The sequence below is a fragment of the Cibotium barometz genome, chromosome 1, assembly GCF_041138505.1.
Source record: "Cibotium barometz isolate CiBa-2024 chromosome 1, ASM4113850v1, whole genome shotgun sequence".
Lineage (NCBI taxonomy): Eukaryota > Viridiplantae > Streptophyta > Polypodiopsida > Cyatheales > Cibotiaceae > Cibotium > Cibotium barometz.
In genome coordinates this window covers 77,065,018-77,088,855 of record NC_141046.1, presented here as the reverse complement: position 1 = coordinate 77,088,855, position 23,838 = coordinate 77,065,018, and the positions used below count along the sequence as shown (strand labels likewise).

Sequence of the window (23,838 nt, the reverse complement as noted above, 5' to 3'; positions counted from 1 at the left end):
AAGTACCAATCTACCATAGGGTTCATGTCTACCATGAAGAAAATTGAGACTCTTGATGTCTACTACCTAGGCCTAGAACATTGCACATGCAAGACTTTTAACTACAAAACCTAATGCATGGATCTGCACACACACAAAAAAAAACTCATGGTAAAGTAAATCGAGATGAGACGACTCTACAACAATTCCTTATGCATGACCTCATGCTCGGACCAAACAACAACCAACACACATTTGGTTGTGGCGTGCAAAAGCGTCACTAGATAAATTCTAATTAAGATCACACGACTTTGACTTGGCACCAAAGGCACCCTCTGCCGCACTCGGGGTTGTCCGCACGCTCTCTACATATCAAGCTTTGTCCTTCACCTCTGCATTAACCCTCTCTCTCTCTCTCTCTCTCTCTCTCTCTCTCTGGTCTGTGTACAACGAAAACAGCGGAGCCGGGGGGAGGCGGGAGTCTGTGAGGATGTTGAGAAGAGGGAAGCGCAGTAATAAGCCCCTTGGCAATGGCCATCAGGAGCTGTTTCTTGCACGCCTGACCTTGCACTGATAAGCAGGGGAACTGAAACCAATTGCCGACAAAAGAGAGCTATGTACAAGCGCAATTGTGAGGTGACTTTCTGTGTCAAAAGCAAATTGTTTTTTTTTCCTCTCTCTAACCCTAATTTTTGTCAAGCCTTAGGCCAATGCTACGATGCCATACTACCCATGTAGTGAAGGACAGAGAAAAGACGGTAGATGGAGGATTGGCTGAGATTGGCCCTTTTGGACCCATTGCTCCTTGTGGAATCGAAAGGTGACAGACAGGTGATAACTTTTAGCCAGAAACTGCTCATGAAACTAGCCGCTCAATCAACGATGATTTCTCATATTCTTCATGCTCAGTATATGTTAATGCAAATTTGGCTACAGCCTCCAACTGTCAACTGTCTTGGTTTTTCTCTTCTAATCATAATTGAAGGCCTTGTTTCATACGGTGATGAGATTTTAAAGTAGGTCTTTTGGTGAGGAATCTCGAGCCACGCATAGCATAGAACATTGAATGATTCTCTAGGTGGTGGCCATCCCAGCATAAACTTGGGATGCAGGGATAGGGCACTCCCTTGTGAATTGCAATTCCTTTTATGGAATCTTTGTACCACTAAGGTACATATTCACCTAAGGTTCAATAAGGTACTTTTAATCCAATCGGCTGCACTAAGCATATATATATATATATATATATATATATATATATATATATATATATATATATATATATAATGTATCTACATCTTTAGGTGAATATGTATCTACGACAAAGCTTCCTTAGGTTGTCATTATAGTTGAAGACAATTGGGAGAAAATGAGATAAAGCACTCATTAGAGAGACAAGAACCTCAAAATGGGGTAAGAGACAGCTCAAAAAACCATTAATTACAGAGACAAGAAGTTCAAAAAATGTTTTGCAACGGCACTGATCTAGTGAAGTGACTGGCTGATGGAAAGTGCAGCACATGTCCAGCAGTTATTAAGACATAAACATCACATAAGACTCAAGAGCTATTTGCACTCAAGCAAACAAACCCAGGTTGCCTGTTTTTCAAAGGATCTAGAAGCTTCTAGATTCTTCTAGAGGGTTCTAGACACCCTTGCAGCATATTCTTCTTTTTAACTATCAAGTTTCAAACCATAATGATTATCCCCGAGCATCCCCTTTAAGCTCTTTGTCAGCCACATAGCTGTCTCCCTTGGTGAGACTTTTCCTCTACCAAATGGCTTCAGCACAATGGCCAACTCCTCCAACCTCTGCTGTTGAAGTAGCTGGGCGCTCAGCTCCAGTAAACCCTCAAGTGCATCTGCCCTCTGTCGGTAAGACTTCACATCAAAGCTCTTCGTCCGATGGAAGTCAATGTCACGGTTGGAAACACTCGCATGCTGCTCAGACATGTGCTGGCTGGTGATGGTGGTGCCCGTGGGTACAGACAGCACATCCACATCAGATTTTGGCAGATCCAGAAGGCTGCTGATATCCATCTTGTGGTAAGACTCACTCTCTTGCTCTTGTTGCTCCCCACCAAGGTGGAAAGTGCTATGCCGGATCACATGTATGACATCATTGTATGCCGGCCGCACAGCGGGTGCCTTCTCATTGATGTTGATTGTGCCTTTCTCCTGGGTCTTATCACCATGCTCATATTCATCATCAAAGCGAGCAGCAAAATTCGATGAGGTAGCGATCTCATATGATGGCATGTATGACTTAAATTTTCTCCCACTCGTAGGTGTGGAAGAGTCTGAAACTTCTCCGGCATGCTTACTCTGAGCTGTAGCACCCTTGTACTGTTCCTCACTGCTTCCAGCTCTCTCTGAGCCAAGCGTGTCTTGTGTGGAGAGGCTGAATTCTGGGATCAAATCCAGCCTTGGAGCGTTGACAGAGATATCAGGAGAATGATTGTTCTTCAATCCAACAAGTTGTACAGCCTTTTTGATGGAGTCGGATATTCTTGGAAGTCGGGGAGACTCCAAGGGCATGTCTTCTGTAATAGCATGATGCTTGTTGTGCATGGTTTGGCCTCTGGACAAGCCTACTGTCATTCTGTTATGTGTAGAGCTTCTTGCAGCTTCGTACATGGCAGTTTCACCTTCATAGAGAAGTGCATTAGCCTTCCTTGGGGTGAGATTTCTCGGGCTACCAGCAGCAGGCATCTGGCGAGAATTTACCGGTGAAGTGCTCCTGTGGGTAGCAACGATGGGCTTGCTGGGAAGAGGCAAAGAAGCTCTCCTTGACACGGGGGTAGTCGGTGTACTTGACTTGTGTTTTACTGATGCAGCCCTCACCTCCGTGTCCTCTTGCAAGGCTTCTGCTCGGATTCTTATCCTTGGGGAATTGCCTGTCATTGGCTGTACAAAAAGAATATAATTGCACTGTCAAATGGCACCAGCACTCACCTATTATCTAAGAAGAGTATTTCACACTCGAGCCAGGATGAGTGAACCGCACTTACGTAGTTTGATGCATGCTTTGGAGTAAGCTCTTGTGTGACCTTCTTTGTGGATTCAGTCCTGAAGCGAAAAGCACCTGCTTTTTCAGGCGTCCGAGGGGTAGTCACTGGAGGAAGTCCTTTACTCACCCTGCTACCAGTTGTTTGAAGAGGCTTCACTTGAATCTTCCCAGGACCAGCTCCTCTGGCACCATCTAAGTCTTCTTGATTTTTCTGACGAATGCCGGCTGCATAGTAGTTCTCAACTTCATTAGTCCATGCTGCCGTGTTAGCCTCATTAGAAGAATGTTTGGTTGGCAGATATCCTCTGTTCGAAGCACCCAGTATGTCTTTCTCATTGTCAAACATGGGCCAGTCACACACTTCAACGCCACCCACACCATTGACCACTAAGTTACCTCTGTGAAGGACAGTAACTTTGGCATCTCCATAATCATGTGCTTTCTTAGGGCTGGCCTTCGCACTTATACTGCAGCTCTCCCTGTCACTGCTGAGGTGACTAGTATCTTGGCTTTTATCTATGATCTCATCATTGAGATGAAAGTTGTGTAGAGTTCGTACTGCAGTTCCGGCCAAGATAAGGCCACTTTGCAGCCGGCATTGAGCCACAAAGGGTTTCAGATGAGGGTTTTTGAGTAGTTCAGAAGCCTGAAAACCAAGTCAATTCAAATAAAGTATGGCCTATCAACTCAGAAAGTGTGAAAAGCAAATTAATTAAAGGCTATAATGAGTTAAACTAACACATTACAACACACAGAAGCGGTTGAACGTGCCCTGCATTCATCAAGTTTGTAAACTCACACTAGGTCGATGTTCTGGATTCTTCCGGAGCATGCTTTTTATCAAATTCTTACTGCAAAAATGCAATCACAAACATATCTGGTCAAAACTGTACCATATGATCAGAAGCGTTGATATAGGATGAAACAAACCAAGGGTAGACTTACAAGGGGCTAGAGTACATGCTTGGCAAAGGTCCAATCATAGACTTGTTGATTTTGCTCACTAAGCCTTGCATATCCTGACAGAAAATTGAAATTCCAAGGTTAAGTTGTTATCTAGCCTCTAGACCAACAAATCCAAATAGAAACTTCACATACAACCCGCCCATTCTTCATTTCACACTGCCTTGGAAGAGTTTTGTCTAGCAATATGGGCCTTTATAACTTGGCATGAGTCTATCGATTTTGGGTCAGTGACTCCGAGAGGATTGATTGGGGCACAGATGTTGGCTTCACATGGATGGAGAGAGGGCACACTGCTAGATATCTTGGATGATGCCAGGTCAAGATAGACAGGTCGGGATAAGTTTTCCCTTGTGCTCATGAGCATAAAGAAAAATCTCCTTCATTGGAGCTCCAAGAAGGTTGATCTGGCATCTAGAGCCCTGGTGGTAAGCCAGGTGTTGTCTGCCACAGCTTGGTATGTCACTTCTTGTTGGTCTTATGACTGTAGATGTATTAGCATTGCCCATACCTCATCATCAGTGTACCACTTCATCGCCATATCAGGTACCACCTGGCCGCCTACAAGCAGAGGCTCATATCTGCGTTTTCCTCTGCTGGTCCAGGCCGCCTTCTGCAGGGCTCAATCAGCCAACATCAGGCTGTTTTCTTGGCGCTTACATCAGGCCTTCTTCTGCTTACATCTGCGTTTTCCTCTGCTGGTCCAGGCCGCCTTCTGCAGGGCTCAATCAGCCAACATCAGGCTGTTTTCTTGGCGCTTACATCAGGCCTTCTTCTGCTTACATCTGCGTTTTACTTCAGCACTTGTCAGCGCCTACATCAGAGCATACATCAGCGTTTATACATCAGCTTACATCAGCATTTTACTTCAGCAGATATCTGCGTTTTGCTGCAGCATACATCAGCCCACCTCTGCGCTTACATCAGACTTACGTCAGGGTTTATATCAGCGTTTATCGGGACAGCAGCCCTCGCTGCTATATCAGGACGGCAACCCTCTCTGCTTGAAGTACACAGCACCCGTGTCACCAGAGCTTGCAGCACTCGGGACGGCAACCCTCTCTGCTTCAGGTATGCAACACCGGTGTCATCAAAGACTGCACCACCATCATCGTCATTGACGTCACCTTTTTCCGCTGCCACTATCACCTCGGAGTGCTTTGCCTCACATCGACGCGAGCCTTTGTCATCGACCGTGCTTCAGCTCCGACATCCTTCTCTACCTCAGCACTAGTCTTCTTTTTGCTCAAAGGGACCTCTCATACGAGGGCTCTTGTACATATCTGGACTCACCTTTTTATATATATTCACTCACATTATTCATGTTGTGTGGTTTTACTCTGATCTCTCATATATCTGGTCCTTACGTCCTTTTGCCCTCACATGGTATCAGAGCTATCGTGAGCAAAGGGATTGAACACCTCGAGAGCACCCAGCATGGATCGTCTACCTGCACTCCCAGAGGACCGATTCTTCTCACCAGAAGATGCTTCTCCAAACTCTGATCTGGACCACATAGGGAATGGGATTTCTTACTCAGTGGAGAATCCTGTTCAAGATCATACTTTGGGAGACGATCAACCCATGCACATCACCTCATCCACACCACCTTTGCTATCACGATCGCCCTCTCCGACTTTATCAGATCTTGTTTCCAGAGGGGGATACATTCCTTCTACCATTGTGTCTGTGTGGGACCCTAGCATTCTTCATCTTCTCTCATGGTCCCCTTTTTGGCCTGAGAGGGGGGGTGAAGAAACAGCACTTTTCCAGCCCTAAAAAGGGAGTTTCTAGTTATTTTATATTTTATTTTTTGGGGTTTTTGTCTTGGCTGCTGGCCTACACCTTTATGGTGACCGACCAGCACCCCCCTTTACTATATATAGCATTGCCCATACCTCATCATCAGTGTACCACTTCATCGCCATATTAGGACCTGGCCGCCTACAAGGAGAGGCTCATATCTGTGTTTTCCTCTGCTGGTCCAGGCCGCCTTCTGCAGGGCTCACATCAGCCAACATCTGGCTATTTTCTTGGCGCTTACATCAGGCCTTCTTTTGCTCACATCTGCGTTTTACTTCAGCACTTGTCAGCACCTACATCTGCGTTTTACTTCAGCACTTGTCAGCACCTACATCAGCGTTTATACATCAGCTTACATCAGCATTTTGCTTCAGCAGATATCTGCTTTTGCTGCAGCATACATCAGCCCACCTCTGCGCTTACATCAGGCTTACGTCAGGGTTTATATCAGCGTTTATCTCAGCCTTCTTCAGTGCATACATCAGGGCTCACATCCAGCATATCTTGTGCATTTTGGCACAGCCCTTGGGACAGCAGCCCTCTTTGCTACATTGGGAGGACAGCAGCCCGATCTGCTACACATCAGGACGGCAGCCCTCTTTGCTTCAAGTACGCAGCACCTGTGTCACCAGAGCTTGCACCACTCGGGACGGCAACCCTCTCTACTTCAGGTACGCAGCACCCGTGTCATCAGAGACTGCACCACCATCATCGTCATCGACGTTACCTTTTTCCGTTGCCACTATCATCTCGGAGTGCTTTGCCTCACATCGACGCGAGCCTTCGTCATCGACCATGCTTCAGCTTCGACAACCCCATGAGAAGCATACCTTTCTTCAGCTACACTGTGCGTAATGCCAAGTTGCTTATGCTTGGATAGACCCAGAGAGTTCCCACTCTTAGGCCTCATTTGGAGGCATATGACATACACCCCCCATTCAGAGGAGATTCTAGCAGAGACTCTGACAATCGTACATGAGGACCCAGATATCCTACTACTTTTGGCTGTTTTTATATGGTGGGTCGCCCACCAACTAGTGGAGATCTATTTTTGGCATGGACCCCTCTTGTCCTAGATGCCAGCTTCATCCAAGACAATGTGTCATTGCTTATGAGAGTGCAGAGGAACATAGAGGATCTGGGTATCTATAGCACAATTCTTAGGTAGATAGGGGAGTGATCCTATCTATATTACTTGGGGTGCTATTGCATGGTTGACTCAGTCTGGCCCACAGCTTCTTTATTAGGGCAGGAGAGCAGATCCTGTTATACTTGTCTGTAGGGGCATAACTCAGAGATGTCTGCTTCAGGATAGCCCCAATTACGATACACACCACATTCGTTGAATATTGACACCATGTGGGAGATTATTGCTAGTATCACAGCGTGGCATATCTGGAAGACTACATGCTCAGAAGCCTTTGAGGGTATTCAGGTTTATGACACCCAGTGTATCTGCAGTATATAGAGTGACATCATTCACACTCTTTTGGCCGCCTTGGTCGGTCCATGGAAGTACTGTCGGCCTGCTCCATGTGGACAATTATTACCTTTTAATGCATTTAAATGCTGGCCGACTTGGGTACTGCCCATGACTTGCTTCTAATCTGCTGGCCGACACAACGCCTGCTGTTTGCCCATTGCCATGCTGGCCAACTACTGCCTATAGGCAAGTAGTGCTGGGGCCGACAGCCTGTTGGGAGGCTCTAATGCCGGGCGACTGCATGTAGGGGCATAGGTAGGTAGCCGACTGGCTGCCCAGTCCCCTTCATGGCCTAGATGTTGCCTTTGGTGAACTCCCATGTTCAAGGGATGGCCTTGGCTGTCCCATAAGCACCTAATGTAACTATATGCTTGCTAGGACCTTCTAGAGCTGCGCAGACAAAACACATCAGATTTATGAGAGTGGAACCATGATTTTCTTCTCCTCCACTCCTACAGGGCTTTTATGGTTGAGATCTACCTACCTTTTGGTTTGAGATCTCCCTTTGTACGATTTTATTTTACTTAATAGAAGTCTCTTTTCTGGGGAAACAAATTTGCGATCATAGCTAGAATTTACTGATGAGATCCAAGTACTTACAAAGGCTTTGAATGCAGGTCTGTGTGCAGTCATTTCATACATACAGCATCCTGCAAAAAACAAGTCATCTCCATTAAAGAAACGTATTTCAAAAGACGAATACATATGAGAAAAGAGAATGGATATCATTGCACCTAGGGACCATATGTCAGATTTGAACCCATAGGGAATGTCTGCAAGTAGCTCTGGACACATGTAATTTGGGGTGCCCACCACCTGGCAAGAAAATGTGGTGAGACCTTGTACGTGACCTTCCTTTTGTTTTTTCAAGGATCTGCAGGAGTTTGAACTCGTGACTTGTTTTGGACCTTTGATAGGGAGTAAACTGAGGCAACCACTTGGGCAAGAACCCACTGACTTTCTATGTGGCCTTGGTGCTGTATATTGAAAATCCAAAGCATGCTGGAAAAGGTCAAAGCGAACTTGTTTGTTAACCATACACACTTACTGATGAGGTAAGATCGTCTGCGTTGAGCAACTTTGCAAGCCCAAAATCTCCTGTAGCCAGGTAAGAACATTGCATTATTGACGGTAATAGAAAAAAAGCACTGTTGATTGAAGAAGTCTGAAACATGAAGGTGGCTTTGCCCTGTTAGGCTAAATCAAACATGGCATATGGAAAGTAATAAACCCATATGCAAATACTAGACGTACCAAGCCTGATGTCCTGGTCCTTTGTCATGAAGATGTTTGAGCACTGCTCACAAAAATCACCAAAAAAAGTTAACGAAATGCATGGCCTTTTCCTTTGCTTTGGAAGGAAAGACCAACCAGAGATGTTGCTTGTGACAAATTAAGCAAAGTTTCCTCTTCCTTTTTGCCATGGGTTATATGTATTGTATATTTAGGTGTTAGAGTTCAAACTCGCACCCCCTTCCATGGGCACTCAGGCAAAAGGGCCCACTTCAAACTGTTATGAAGATGTACCAAAGCCAAACCAAATTAACAGATTACTTGTTGTGCACCTTCAGATCGCGGTGAAGGATGTGATTTGAATGAAGATAATCAACAGCCAACAGAATTTGCGAGAACCACCTACACAGTCTCTGAAGAGTAGAAGACCCTTCTATTAGTACTTAAGAACTCATACACCTTCGACCAAACCAGGAGACTGTTAGGAACCCCCAAAACCGGCAACATACAGACAAGAATTTCACTCACCTCCTCGGAGAAGTAGACTCCGTTGGCTTTCCTGATGACCTCCGCCCTGCACCATCCATGCAAACATGGTCAGATCCAGATAAATTGGCATGGCATAACCTGCACTGGGACTTACAATGGTCGCTACCACGACGAATATGTCAAACTCACATATCACCACCTTCACAGTAGGTCGTGACAATGCATACGTAGCATCCCTGTAAAAGCATAGAGATATATAAGTCTCTCTCTCTCTCTGTCTCTCTCTCTTTCTCTCTCTCTCTCTCCAGTTGTTGGCCAAACTCTATGGTGCAGTGTTGGAGCAAGAGCTTAGCTTATATGCTGAGCGAGCAGGTTTACGCTCATCAGGGCAGGTAGGCTTCAAGAGAGCTTTCTCTACCACTGACTTTGTATTCACTTTGAGATGTATGATTGATCAAGCCAGAGTGAGGAAGAGAAAGCTCTATTTTGCTGCTTTGTGGATTTCTGCAAGGCATTTGACACAGTACCACGAGAGAGGCTCTTTCAACGCCTGCAGTCTCTTGGGCCTTGGCATACCAGCAAATATGACATGGGGCATCTATGCATTATATGAGCAGGTTTTTGGGCGAGTCAGATGCCCAAGAGGTATGTCCGAGACTATTGCTAGTACCATTGGTGTGAAGCAAGGATGCTGTTACGACCTTGTGTTTTTCCCTCTGGACAACAAGCAGGTGGGTACGGGCACGGGCACGGGCACGGGCACGGGACGCACAGTGTGACAAGCATTAGTTTGAATGTGAAAAGGAAACCCATATATGGTGGCCAGCCCAAGTGTGAAAGGGGACAAAAAGGAAAATTTTATTGTTTATAAGGTTTTTAAACCTTTGATGCTTAAAAAATAATAATATTATTTTACTTGGAAAAGCATGCGTTTTTAAAACATTGGCTTTTGGCGTTTTTGAGAAAAACGCATCCTTTCTTTATATAAGGAAGGTGGCGGAGATTCATAACAGGCCGTGTGGTGGTGAGGTGCATCACCTTGGAGTCAAGAGCAGGGGGAAGGTGGCCGGATGGTCTTCACGAGCACATCTCCTAGAGCACTGTCGCTATTGGGCGCTGTCGCCAGGTACAGCCATCGCCGCTTGGTACAGAGGTGCTACCATCGGGTACAGGCACCGCCAGGTATCGCTGTCGCCGCTGCTGGGTACCGCCGCCGTCGTCGGGTACAGGCGCAACCGTCGGGTACAAAACTGCCGCCGGGTACTGCCACCGCCGCCAGGTACCATTGCTACCGCCGGGTACTGCCACCGCCGCCAGGCACAACCGCCGCCGCTAAGTGCTATTGCTGCCGTGCTGATGCTCCTACCGCCAGGTGTGCCGCTGCTGCCGCCAGGTGTGTTGCTACCGCCGGTTGTGGACTATAGACGGGCAGTATAGGTGTCACCAGCCTGGACATTTCCCAGTCTGAAAGAAAGGGGTCTGGTGGACTCCAGGATGTTTAAATATTTGGAAAGTACAAGCTTTGGGAATGGGGGATTATCCTAGAATACAAAGGACCACACTCCTAAAATTTATCCTAAAATTTAAGAGTTGCTATTTTTGGCCCGACTCCGATGGAAATTCTGTTCGCGTCATTACATCTGGAATTGAGGAGATACCAAGAGTTGGCAAAGTGCCTATGACAGAATGTCTACCAGTTGGGATATTTTTAGAGATAAAGTTTATGGAAGGACCCATCTCTTAGATTGGGACATGTGGCAAGAAAGTGGACCAAAGTGAGACAAGTGGCCTGACACTTGTTAGAAAGTGGATCAAAGTGAGACAAGTGGCCTCACACTTGTCACTTCAGCTATTGTGTGGCTCTCCACTTGTCATTGTAGCCTTCTCTTGCCATTTTAGCTCATGGGAGGCCCAAATCTATAAATTGGAGCCCTCTCTCTTCATTATTAGAGGCTCTCTTGCTGCACACTAGCCTCTACCACCGTTACAGGCTGCCCTAATGATGGCTACTCTCTTTCTCTCTCTCTCTTGAAGGCTGCCCATGAAGAATACCGGCTGCTGGGGACTGTTTTGGAGGCTTCCATCGCGAAGAAATATTGAAGGCAAGGGTATTTAATCATTTATTATGATTTCTAGCCATTGTACTTGTTGTACCAGCATTTGTACTTGTTGTACTTGCTGTACCAGCCCTTGTACTGGTTGTACTAGCTTTTGTACTTGCTGTACCACCCATTGTACCGGCTGTACCAGCTTCTGTACTTGCTGTACCTGCTGTGCCAGCCGTCGTACCGGCTGTACCAGCCACTGTGCCTACTGTACCAGCCCTTGTACTGGCTGTACCAACTTCTGTACTTGCTGTACCACCCATTGTACTGGCTGTACCAGCTTTTGTACTTGCTGTACTTGCTGTACCAGCCACCGTACCGGCTGTACCAACCACTGTACCGGTTGTACCAGCCATTGTACCTACTGTACCGGCTGAATGGAGAGTTGTACTTGCTGTACCCTTTCTATTGCATGAAGACCCGTGGTTTTTGGGGAAGAATCAGTACCCACATGGAGGTATATGGATTATATTGTTGGCTCGGCATTTCTACAACCTATGTTCCGGCTTGGTTGCCTCGTGTTGGGTTGTGTTATGGCATTTGTATATGGATAATCCGGCATCTCCCGTGGGGAGAGTAAGGCCCTCAAAGCTTGTACATGATATTATTCTCCTTGGGTAATAAAATACTCCAAGGGGGGGGGTCGGTCCATTCCGGCCTCTATGCGGTGTCACGTGTGCAAGCTCCATTTTCAGCATCTGTGGATGTTTTGTCCAGCTTTTATGTTTTATGCAAAGTGATGATGGATATGTGTTAACGCTGTGGCCATGTTTAAGTGTTTTAATATGCATTGATGGTATCAACAAGTGTGTCAAAGGCCCTAGTCCCCTAGGCACCCGCCGCGAGTTTCATTGATATCAGAGCATAGGCTTTCGTGGAAGCGGAGGCTTCCTTCTATCAATAAGGAAGAGAAAAGATCTCAAGTGGGGACCACACTTACCATCATTGCTGTTAAGCATGGCGAGCCGCTTCATAGCTTATGAAGCAAGAGCATGAGCAATAGACAGCTTGTTGATCTAAGGATTTATGAATTCACAAAATTTTATCGTGGAAGTGTGAAGTTGGCTTTATGTGCACACGTTTAGCACTCTTTCCATATAGATATTGTGGATTATATTATCAAGCTTACAGGCAAGCTATATGGAGATATATCTCAGGATATCTTAAGAATATAGTGACGAGATATTTCTTTTGGCTTCATGACCAACCTGGCAAAGAAAAGCTAAGTATACTTTGAGTTTGCAAAGTTGGTGCTTTGGCTATTTACTATGAAGTGTTTTTGATGTTCACTAACCCTTGTATAGCTATGCAAGGAGAAAGGTGTTGTTGTTTGCCTTGAGATGGTTTCAGGGAAACATTGTTTATGGCTCCCTTTAATGGGATGAATTCTTTTCATGGCTCCCTCTATTGGGATGGATTATATCTATGGAGATTTCTTTCTTGGACGAGATTTATATAGATATTGGGCTTCACAAGCAATTTCTATGGACGAATCTATCCGAGTTTATAGAGAAGAAATCTTTGGATATCTCATGGATATGATGCTTTTATGGATAAAGTCCACCTCTACTCCAAGGTGTGTGGTTAGCACGGAGTATGTGGTAAGAGGTATGGTATACAAGTCTATGCATTCCTGGACTTCTTTTCTAGGGATTTGAATTCATCCTCAGGTTTATGGATTATGTTTATGACTCCCTTTTATTGGGATGGATTATTCTTTATGGCTCCCTTTATTTGGGATGCATTAGACTTATGGAACTCATGGTTCACATACCTTGTGTAGTGTTCTCTTGTCCTACGTGCTCTCTTGAAGATTGTTTCTACCATGTGAGGGTGGAACAATAGAGAGCAGATGGAAGGGAACATGGGCACTTCAAAGGGTAGTGACAAGCACAACATACCCTGTGTAGTGTTCTCTTGTCCTACGTGATCTCTTGAAGATTGTTTCTACCATGTGTGGGTGGAACAATAGAGAGCAAATGGAAGGGAACATGGGCACTTGAGAGGGTAGTGTGAGTTGGTGGCCGAAATGCCTACAAACTATTGGTGGCCGAAATGCCTATAAACTATGTGTAGCAAAAATGGTTATGGAACACCAGGTTATCTATGCCTGCGAGTGATTGTTTTATCTTGTTACTTGAGCCCACCACCTCTCATCCAAGGTGTGTGGTCAGAGTACCAACACGGAGTGCAAGTGGTAAAGTGGACATGGCAGGACTTATGTCTATGCCAAGGGTCATGTGGACCGATGTCTTGTTGGTAGGAGACTTATTTTGTTTCGCCCATTTACTTGGGACATGGATTATGATATCTGGACTTATGGGACTGTTTTGTCTCGCCAGTCTGAAAGGGGTCTGGTGGACTCCAGGATGTTTAAATATTTGGAAAGTACAAGCTTTGGGAATGGGAGATTATCCTAGAATACAAAGGACCACACTCCTAAAATTTAAGAGAGTTGCTATTTTTTGGCCCGACTCCGATGGAAATTCTGTTCGCGTCATTACATCTGGAATTGAGGGGACATGTGGCAAGAAAGTGGACCAAAGTGAGACAAGTGGCCTGACACTTGTTAGAAAGTGGATCAAAGTGAGACAAGTGGCCTCACACTTGTCACTTCAGCTATTGTGTGGCTCTCCACTTGTCATTGTAGCCTTCTCTTGCCATTTTAGCTCATGGGAGGCCTAAATCTATAAATTGGAGCCCTCTCTCTTCATTATTAGAGGCTCTCTTGCTGCACACTAGCCTCTACCACCGTTACAGGCTGCCCTAATGATGGCTACTCTCTTTCTCTCTCTCTCTTGAAGGCTGCCCATGAAGAATACCGACTGTTGGGGACTGTTTTGGAGGCTTCCATCGCGAAGAAATACTGAAGGCAAGGGTATTTAATCATTTATTATGATTTCTAGCCATTGTACTTGTTGTACCGACATTTGTACTTGCTGTACTTACTGTACCAGTCCTTGTACTGGCTGTACCAGCTTCTGTACTTGCTGTACCACCCATTGTACCGGTTGTACCAGCTCCTGTACTTGCTGTACCCGCTGTACCAGCCACCGTACCGACTGTACCAACCACTGTGCCTACTGTACCAGCCCTTGTATTGGCTGTACCAACTTTTGTACTTGCTGTACCACCCATTGTACTGGCTGTACCAGCTTCTGTACTTGCTGTACTTGTTGTACCAACCACCGTACCGGCTGTACCAACCACTGTACCAGCTGTACCAACCATTGTACCTACTATACCGGCTGAATGGAGAGTTGTACTTGCTGTACCCTTTCTATTGCATGAAGACCCGTGGTTTTTGGGGAAGAATCAGTACCCACATGGAGGTATATGGATTATATTGTTGGCTCGGCATTTCTACAGCCTATGTTCCGGCTTGGTTGCCTCGTGTTGGGCTGTGTTATGGCATTTGTATATGGATAATCCGGCATCTCCCGTGGGGAGAGTAAGGCCCTCAAAGCTTGTACATGATATTATTCTCCTTGGGTAATAAAATACTCCAAGGGGGGGGTCGGCCCATTCCGGCCTCTATGTGGTGTCACGTGTGCAAGCTCCATTTTCAGCATCTGTGGATGTTTTATCCAGCTTTTATGTTTTATGCAAAGTGATGATGGATATGTGTTAACGTTGTGGCCATGTTTAAGTGTTTTAATATGCATTGATGGTATCAACAAGTGTGTCAAAGGCCCTAGTCCCCTAGGCACCCGCCGCGAGTTTCATTGATATCAGCTAAGTATACTTTGAGTTTGCAAAGTTGGTGCTTTGGCTATTTACTATGAAGTGTTATTGATGTTCACTAACCCTTGTATAGCTATGCAAGGAGAAAGGTGTTGTTGTTTGCCTTGAGATGGTTTCAGGGAAACATTGTTTATGGCTCCCTTTAATGGGATGAATTCTTTTCATGGCTCCCTTTATTGGGATGGATTATATCTATGGAGATTTCTTTCTTGGACGAGATTTATATAGATATTGGGCTTCACAAGCAATTTCGATGGACGAATCTGTCCGAGTTTATAGAGAAGAAATCTTTGGATATCTCATGGATATGATGCTTTTATGGATAAAGTCCACCTCTACTCCAAGGTGTGTGGTTAGCACGGAGTATGTGATAAGAGGTATGGTATACAAGTCTATGGATTCCTGGACTTCTTTTCTAGGGATTTGAATTCATCCTCAAGTTTATGGATTATGTTTATGACTCCCTTTTACTGGGATGGATTATTCTTTATGGCTCCCTTTATTTGGGATGCATTAGACTTATGGAACTCATGGTTCACATACCTTGTGTAGTGTTCTCTTGTCCTACGTGCTCTCTTGAAGATTGTTTCTACCATGTGAGGGTGGAACAATAGAGAGCAGATGGAAGGGAACATGGGCACTTCAAAGGGTAGTGACAAGCACAACATACCCTGTGTAGTGTTCTCTTGTCCTACGTGCTCTCTTGAAGATTGTTTCTACCATGTGTGGGTGGAACAATAGAGAGCAGATGGAAGGGAACATGGGCACTTGAGAGGGTAGTGTGAGTTGGTGGCCGAAATGCCTACAAACTATTGGTGGCCGAAATGCCTATAAACTATGTGTAGCAAAAATGGTTATGGAACACCAGGTTATCTATGCCTGCGAGTGATTGTTTTATCTTGTTACTACCACCTCTCATCCAAGGTGTGTGGTCAGAGTACCAACACGAAGTGCAAGTGGTAAAGTGGACATGGCAGGACTTATGTCTATGCCAAGGGTCATGTGGACCGATGTCTTGTTGGCAGGAGACTTATTTTGTCTCGCCCATTTACTTGGGACATGGATTATGATATCTGGACTTATGGGACTGTTTTGTCTCGCCCATTTACTTGGGACATGGATTATGATATCTGGACTTATGGGACTGATTTGTCTCGCCCATTTATCTTGGGACATGATTATGATATCTGGACTTATGGGACTGTTTTTGTCTCACCCATTTATCTTGGAACATGATTTTGATATTGGTATTATGGAGAATGGAGACTTATTTAGTCTCGCCCATTTCTTTGGGACATGGATTCTTCAGTTATATTGGATTTTTGAGACTGTCTCAGGGATTGCTTGACACGTCCTCTATCTTTCTGTCTCTGGGTTTTTGGCATCGTGATTGGATGGTGTATATGTGGATTTATCTGTCATGGAAACAGGACATTGGTCTTTCGAGAAGAAACAGGACTTTGGTATCGAGGATACAGGACTATGGTTTATAGATACAAGTCTATGGTTTATCAGATACAGGTCTTTGGTTTCCTGTGGAAAGCATGCCTCTGGATTCATGTGAACGGGTTCTAGTTTTCTCGAGGTTACATGCAGGTTGTGACTATAGGAAGGACATATGGTTTGGTACAACCCTACTGCTGTTTGGGAAAGGGTTCGTGGGAATCCATGGTTGAGATGGAGAAGACCTTTTCAAGCAAGGAGGTGTTGTACAGGTGTGCCTTCTCTATGGAATGCTTTGCTGTAGTAACGAGAGTTCTTATTTGGAAAGTCCTGGGTGAAAAGCTAAAAGGGATCCTATTGGTAAAGGATTCGACAAGTTGTACTTTGTACTCGTATTTGATCAAGTAAAGAAATACCGCAAGGGGCGCCACTGTGTTTTGGGGCCAATCAGTGTCCTTGTACTATTTGCAGGAGCACTCTAGCTCCCCCTGTTTGTTTTCCTTTTCCAAGTTCTCATGGATGATGAAGTGTTTTGTGTGCGAGTGTTTGTTCCACCGCCCGTCAAATTTTTGAAGGCCGTCTCATGGTTCCATCACCGGGATATCATCGACTTTCTCAAGGAGGCGAGCCCGTGGTTGTCACATCAAAAGCTTCTACATGAGGAAAGTGAAAAGGCAGTACAAGATTATGAGTCTTTGCCTATATGAGGTGAAGAGTAAAAGCTGAGGATGAAGCTCAGGAGAAAAGATACCAAGGACAAGAAGTAGTTGGCCAGGAACAAGAAAGCAGATGAAGTGTTATGGTGCAAAAGATAGGTTGAAGGCTATGACTTTCGACATTTTGTCACCAGTGGTATCTTCACGGAGGCTTCATGGGGTTCGGAAGGCAGCTTCTTTCTATGTTTAGCAGTGGTGATCTACTATGCTTCATTAGGGACTTGTGCTTACCACTTGGATGGAGTGCAAGCAAGTTTTGGGTGCCTGTGGATGTATCAGATGAGGTTCAGAAGGAAGCAGAGGAACTTGATGAGGTTCTTATTCCCGAGCAGATACTGGCACACAAGGAAAAAGGTAAAGTTTCCCGTCGCTATCTTGTGAAGTTCAAGAACTGCTCACCGATGGATGCGAAGTGGATGGAGGAGGGTGACTTAGCAGATTCACCTAAGGTATTGCAACTTTATCTTGATGCTTTTGAGTTGGAGCCGACTCTTGCTACGGCTCATTTAGGTTCAGTAGAGCATGGGGTCTGGAGCATTGCCTAATGCTCAAGAGGGGGGTAGCACCTCCACTCCCTTGTTACACACAGGCGCAGTTTTTCATCTAGAAGTCGCTTGGTGACATCTTTGTATTCACCCGAAGGTACTGGAAGCTGACAGTACATCTGCTTATGGGACTTCTATGATATTGTGTACTAGTCACATGAGATGGTAAAGTTGGGTATGGTTCACAGTCGGCCACACCATGAACTATAACTGCAACTATGGATGGTTTTTGCCTTTGGAACTAAGGTATGACTGAGGAAGATTGATCTTTGTCATATGGTTCTGGCTTTTCTTAACCACAGGATCGATCAATTGGATTTTGAGATGATACTATTTGTGGAGTTGGTCTCCTTTGGAATGGCATGGTTTGGTTGAGCTCAAAGTTTGCAGCAACCTAAGCTAACACTTCGAGACTCTATGAAGGGCATAAGTCTTGCGAGCAGTCCTAGAGTTGGTTTGGTTCATATATGGATTGAACTCTATCTCTGCATGTATTTATACACTTTCTGAGGTATTATTGTATTCTGGTACCATTGGATCCTGGTACCCTTGGGGATACATGGGTAATACTCTGGATGTGTCAGGGTGAGATGCATGTATGTTGGTATGATACATCAAGTACTTTACCATGTTCATGGTGTATCACTGAATGTGGCTCCTGCGGGATGGCCATAAGTAGAGTGTGTAAAGCATCAAGAGGGACATATGTGGGAAGTACTTCGTGGATGTATAGTTTAGATGCATTGAGTGCTTTCATATGCTCATGTTGTACCTCCAGTCGTGGGTTCTGCAGGGATATCCATGGGTGTAAGGCTTGCGAGCAACACTGAGACTGTTATTGTGGAGTGGGTAGAGCATCTTGAGGAGCAGATTGTTTGCAAATGCATATATGTGTCATGCATATGTTTGTCATATGTAGAATGATGCATGGTTTTGTTTTTGGCTAACACATGTTACGTGTTTCCACTTGGTTTTAGACTTTTACTGCATGTTCTGAAGGAACAAGCAAGAGTTGTTTGTCACTCTGATGTGACAATGTGGCCTTTATTGTCCAGGATGATTATTTCATCACCCAAATGCACTGGAGGGGCATTGCTTTTGGTCATATGGGGACTCTTTCTTCATTGGATGCTTACTATGTTATTGAGTGCAATCGAGGACGCTTGCTATTTTTCAAGAGGGGAGTATCTTACGACCCTGTGTTTTTCCCTCTGGACAACAAGCAGGTGGATACGGGCACGAGCACGAGCACGGGACGCACAATGTGACAGGCATCAATTTGAATGTGAAAAGGAAACCCATATATGGTGGCCAGCCCAAGTGTGAAAGGGGACAAAAAGGTAAATTTTATTATTTATAAGGTTTTTAAACCTTTGATACTTAAAAAATAATAATATTATTTTACTTTGAAAAGCATGCGTTTTTAAAACATTGGCTTTTGGCGTTTTTGAGAAAAACGCATCGTTTCTTTATATAAGGAAGGTGGCGGAGATTCGTAACAGGCCGTGTGGTGGTGAAGCGCATCACCTTGGAGTCAAGAGCAAGGGGAAGGTGGCCGGATGGTCTTCATGGGCACATCTCCTAGAGCACTGTCGCTGTTGGGTGCTGTCGCCAGGTACAGCCATCGCTGCCTGGTAGGTACAAAGGTGCTGCCGCCGGGTACACGCATCGCCAAGTACCGCCGCTGCCGCCGGGTACAGAACCGCCACCGCTGCCTGGGTACGGCCACTGTCGTCGAGTACCGCCGCCACTAGGTACCGCCGCCGCCGCTGAGTGATGTTGCCGCCAGGTGTGCCGCTGCTGCCGCCAGGTGTGCTCCTACCGCTGGTTGTGGACTACAGACGGCAACCAGTGATGGGTAGACAGGGAGGCGTCAAGCAGGAATTTCTCTGTAGATAGTTGGGCAACCACACGAGTTTCAGATGGGAGGCTCTCTACGCCAAGTGGCTGCATATGTGGAAGCAGTCAACGTGGGTCTCTCTCTCTCTCTCTCTTGAAGAAGGTGAGCTGAAGGAGGCACCAAGGGGCGAACAGCCAAGGGGTCTCTCTCTCTCTCTCTCTCTCTCTCTCTCTCTCTCTTCGCAAGCAGGCTTTGTTTTACGAGATTGGGATGAAGAGGATCAAGTTAAGATGCACAGGATGATGTTCTTGGAAGAGATGTGTGTTGCTCTTTGCCTTGGACCTATGTGTATTCAGGGATTGCTTGACACGTCCTCTATCTTTCTCTCTCTGGGTTTTTGGCATCGTGATTGGATGGTGTATATGTGGATTTATCTGTCATGGAAACAAGACATTGGTCTTTCGAGAAGAAACAAGACTTTGGTATCGAGGATACAGGACTATGGTTTATAGATATAGGTCTATGGTTTATCAGATACAGGTCTTTGGTTTCGTGTGGAAAGCATGCCTCTGGATTCATGTGAACGGGTTCTAGATTTCTGGAGGTTACATGCAGGCTGTGACTATGGGAAGGACATATGGTTTGGTACAGCCCTACTGCTGTTTGGGAAAGGGTTCGTGGCAATCCATGGTTGAGATGGAGAAGACCTTTTCAAGCAGGGAGGTGTTGTACAGGTGTGCCTTCTCTATGGAATGCTTTGCTGTAGTAACGAGAGTTCTTATTTGAAAAGTCCTGGGTGAAAAGCTAAAAGGGATCCTATTGGTAAAGGATTCGACAAGTTGTACTTTATACTCATATTTGATCAAGTAAAGAAATACCGCAAGGGGCGCCATTGCGTTTTGGGACCAATCGGTGTCCTTGTACTATTTGCAGGAGCACTCTAGCTCCCCCTGTTTGTTTTCCTTTTCCAGGTTCTCATGGGTGATGAAGTGTTTTGTGTGCGAGTGTTTGTTCCACCGCCCGTCAGATTTTTGAAGTCCAGTTTCAGATGCCCACTTTCCTCCACACTATTTGGGTTATACATTGATGAGGTGGCTGACTTCATTACACAGGGAGGCGGAGATGGAGTTGATCTAGCAGGTACCTCAGTACATATTATGCTTTATGCTGATGATATTGTATTAGTGTCTGAGTCTCCAGGAGGTCTACAGCAGCATCTACATGCACTTGATTTCTGCACACAGAGGGGTCTTACTGTGAACCTTGGGAAAACCAAGGTTATGGTCTTTCATACATCGAGACAGGGCAGGAGTCAGCTGACATTCACTCTCGCAAGACGCCAGGTGGAGGTGGTGACATCATACGTGTACCTAGGGGTTACCTTCTATGCAGCAGCCACGCGCTTCACCATGGGTTCAGCAGCCAGAGCTAGATTGACACGGGGATATGCAGCATTGGCTATGTTAGAGAGATAGTGCCACCAGGCGCATTTTCAAGAGCCCCAGACGAAGGGGTGGCTATTTGACACATTAGTCACACCGGCACTAATGTATGGAGCAGCGGTACAAGCGCACCACAGGCTCTCATGATGGCACGCATGATACGCAACAAACCGTCAGTACCTCATGACATTGTCCGAGCAGAGTTTGTTGCGCCTCCTATGATGGTAGAGGCCATATTCCAGACTATATGCCTGCTAGACAGATTCAGAGAGATGCCACAGGACAGATTGTCATACAGAGCTTTTGAGGCATCTAGACAGCTGGCTGAGGCAAGAGACAGAGGATCATGGTATGCACAGGTCACACATTGGTTCTCACAGCATGGCCTAGACATGGATCATCTACCACCATTCCAGTATGACAGGGATGCACCACATATCCGTCTCTCTCATAGTGAGAGGAACAGAGTATTGAGACGGGACGTATGGCAACTCTATACACGAGAGACATGGATATCACCTACACAGCCTCTTCCACCGAAGATGCTGTACTACAGAGATCACTTCATGAGTATCACTGATGATGGATTTATAGAGGCCTAGATACATGGAGGGCTTTTTACCACACGGCTCCCGAGTAGCTATTGGTCAGCTTAGAGTCTCATCACATCGATTGGAGATCGAGACTAGCAGAGCAGCACGGATCCCCTGAGAGGAGAGGGTATGCAGATTGTGCAGAGAGGAGGTGGAGAGTGAGGAGCATTATGTATGCAGATGCAGAGCATATACAGCCATCAGAGAGAGAGATCCCATTTTATTGAGAGAGCCACATTCCCTACGCCAGCTCTTTGAGGCAGCAGACCAGCGCATACTGGGGAGATTCATTCTAGACATACAGCGTCACAGAGAGACATCATTACAGGCTCAGACAGCTCCAGAGGGGGGACGACAGACACAGATTACTACATTTTTTCAGAGATCCACCCCCCTCCCAGCCCCTACACAGCAAGGAATTACTCTCCAGAGAGCAGAGACACTCTGAGCCCGCAGGAGACAGAGGACACCTGGCTTTCGGACACCACGCCTATACCAGAGAGAGATGACAGAGATCAGAGCTCAGTTTCACAGAGAGGGTGCGGAGCGACTGGCTCGCTTGAGAGTAGACCCAAGCATGTTCTTCAGGGAGGAGCTGTGGACACCCCCTTCATTGATGTATACCATTTTATACCCCCAGTATGGTCCAGGATGGAGCTAGCTAGGTTGCATATCATGATTGTATACGCCATGCATATAGCTTTGTATTCTCCTAGTAGTAGAGCTCCATCCCCTCCCCCACTCATTGTACTTATTGCACACCCAGATTCAGCTTTTTAGTTCAGTACTTTTTCATTTTGTTGGGATGACAGAGGATACCCCACACAGGTACACTGATTTGTCTCATAGGCCAAGTTCGGTCTTTTGGAAGACGTTAATAAAATCTCTCTCTCTCTCTCTCTATCTCTATCTCTATGTGGGGGGAGGGGCAGGTGCATGCAGATGTATGTGTGTGGCATGCATTGTATTATGGGTTGAAATGGTCATATTGCTGCATCAAAGTATCCATTCAAATGTTAGTTCTAAGACTCTCTTTAAAGGCTGCAGAGACAGAAACACACCTTCTCTACCCACGACTCTTTATAGCCAATGATGAAAGGATGATGTACTCTTGAAATCAAGGCCATCTGAAACCCCACAACAGGCAGAGATGAGATCATGGAACCAAACCTACAAAGCGTGATAAGAAGCCAGTTTGAATCTGATGTGTAGCTTAATAAGAAGCACATTTTGGTTTCATCTATAAGCTGACAAACAGAAGCAAAATGGTATATGGGGGTTATGTATGTTAACCTCTTGGTGTGCTGATCTACGACACCGATCTGTCTGGCGTGCCAGTCTTATTTTTTTGAGCACATACCTATGCACGTTCAAAAAGGTCAATAAGAAAACGTAGAAATTCTCCCTTTTTTAAGAGGTACGCATCATCCTGCCAATGTGGTGATAATATCCGATGTCCTTTGAAGGCTCTATGGAGATTTTTTTTTGGCATATAAAAGATCCACACTTCTAAAACCTTAAATGCTGATAATGAGCTAAGTTTGATGGTGCATTCAATCCTTTTTAGTAGAAAAATTTAATAATGAGCTTGTTTGATGGTGCAGCATCAGCCAGATATTTCAAAAATGGACTAAGGCTTCATTACCCATTAATTTTAGTTAAAACATGACAATGAGCTTATTAAAGGTCTACTTAAATAGACCTCCTAGTCATATTTTTTAGATAATAAAAGGATGTTGATGAGCTAATTAGAGGCTTAGGCTTTCAAGTCATCATTTTTGTCATGATAATGAGCTGATTAGAGATTGAAATTAAGATTAGCAATAAAGCTAGGAGGCTTACTTCATTCTCTCAAGCTTGTGGTAGACAAGAATGGCGGAGCCGAAGGCACCTTTGCCGATCTGTTCCATGATCTCGTAGTTGTCCATTTTGGAGTCCATCATTGAAAGTGGGGGGCTGCTGTTAGTGGAGGAGGGCTATCTTCAACAGAGAAAGCTACATGGAAAGAGAGGGTGATTTCAGCTAGTTCTTGTTCTGCTCGCAGATTTTTGTGAAACAGCCAAGTGGCTGCTCGTATACACCAAACAACAAATGGATGCGCATCATCGCTAGTTCCATAGCTCTTGCTCAATCTGTGAAGACGGACTTTTGGATTAACTGCAAATGTCATTAAATGTTGGTTTGAGCATATATCCTCTCTCTCTCTCTCTCTCTCTCTCTCTCTCTCTCTCTCACACACACACACACACACAGAGGACACATAATGTAAGCAATCAAGTAAAGTCTCTCTCTCTCTCACACACGCACGCAACAAGCTGATCAATATCTTTCTCTCTCTATCTCCCTCTCTCTCTCTCTCTCTCTCTCACATACATACGCGCGCGCGCGCACACACACACACACACAACAAGCTGATCAATCCCTCTGTCTCTCTCATTGTGTGCGCGCGT

At 45.4% G+C, this 23,838-nt stretch overlaps 1 protein-coding gene and 1 long non-coding RNA gene across 6 annotated transcripts; one reads left to right on the top strand and one right to left on the bottom strand.

The window, feature by feature from the left end:
* The first annotated feature begins 278 nt into the window (after positions 1–278).
* LOC147642446 (uncharacterized) lies at positions 279–23,371 on the top strand. 4 transcript variants are annotated; one of them, XR_015267138.1, is made up of 4 exons: positions 279–328; positions 439–810; positions 7,856–8,070; positions 8,156–10,218. It is a non-coding gene; the product is annotated as an uncharacterized LOC147642446 (long non-coding RNA). The 4 variants fall into 4 exon arrangements; XR_015267139.1 differs by lacking the exon at positions 279–328 and adding an exon at positions 23,255–23,371 and having other exon boundaries at positions 338–810; positions 8,156–8,293; XR_015267140.1 differs by lacking the exon at positions 279–328 and having other exon boundaries at positions 338–615; positions 686–810.
* LOC147642447 (serine/threonine-protein kinase Nek3-like) lies at positions 1,405–23,361 on the bottom strand. Of its 2 annotated transcripts, XM_086806605.1 has the most exons (14): positions 23,231–23,361; positions 22,682–22,748; positions 22,450–22,515; positions 9,150–9,196; positions 9,000–9,045; positions 8,804–8,884; positions 8,493–8,535; positions 8,287–8,336; positions 7,973–8,054; positions 7,839–7,888; positions 3,935–4,008; positions 3,789–3,840; positions 2,991–3,635; positions 1,405–2,886 (listed from the first exon to the last, which is right to left on the bottom strand). In XM_086806605.1, the coding sequence occupies exons 1-14, from the start codon at positions 23,329–23,331 to the stop codon at positions 1,654–1,656; spliced, it is 2,637 nt and encodes an 878-aa protein (XP_086662731.1). In that variant the 5' UTR covers positions 23,332–23,361; the 3' UTR covers positions 1,405–1,653. The 2 variants fall into 2 exon arrangements, with proteins under 2 accessions (XP_086662731.1, XP_086662724.1); XM_086806598.1 differs by having other exon boundaries at positions 7,839–8,054.
* Positions 23,372–23,838: the final 467 nt, after the last annotated feature.

Excerpts from the sequence above, each read along its gene's own strand:
- LOC147642447 (XM_086806598.1), bottom strand. The coding sequence starts at position 23,331 with ATGATGGACTCCAAAATGGACAACTACGAGATCATGGAACAGATCGGC. Across the intron at positions 8,536-8,803 it reads TCCTTCACCGCGATCTGAAG|TGCTCAAACATCTTCATGAC; the intron begins GTGCACAACAAG and ends TTTTGTGAGCAG. Across the intron at positions 3,636-3,788 it reads ATCCAGAACATCGACCTAGT|GCTTCTGAACTACTCAAAAA; the intron begins GTGAGTTTACAA and ends CTTGGTTTTCAG.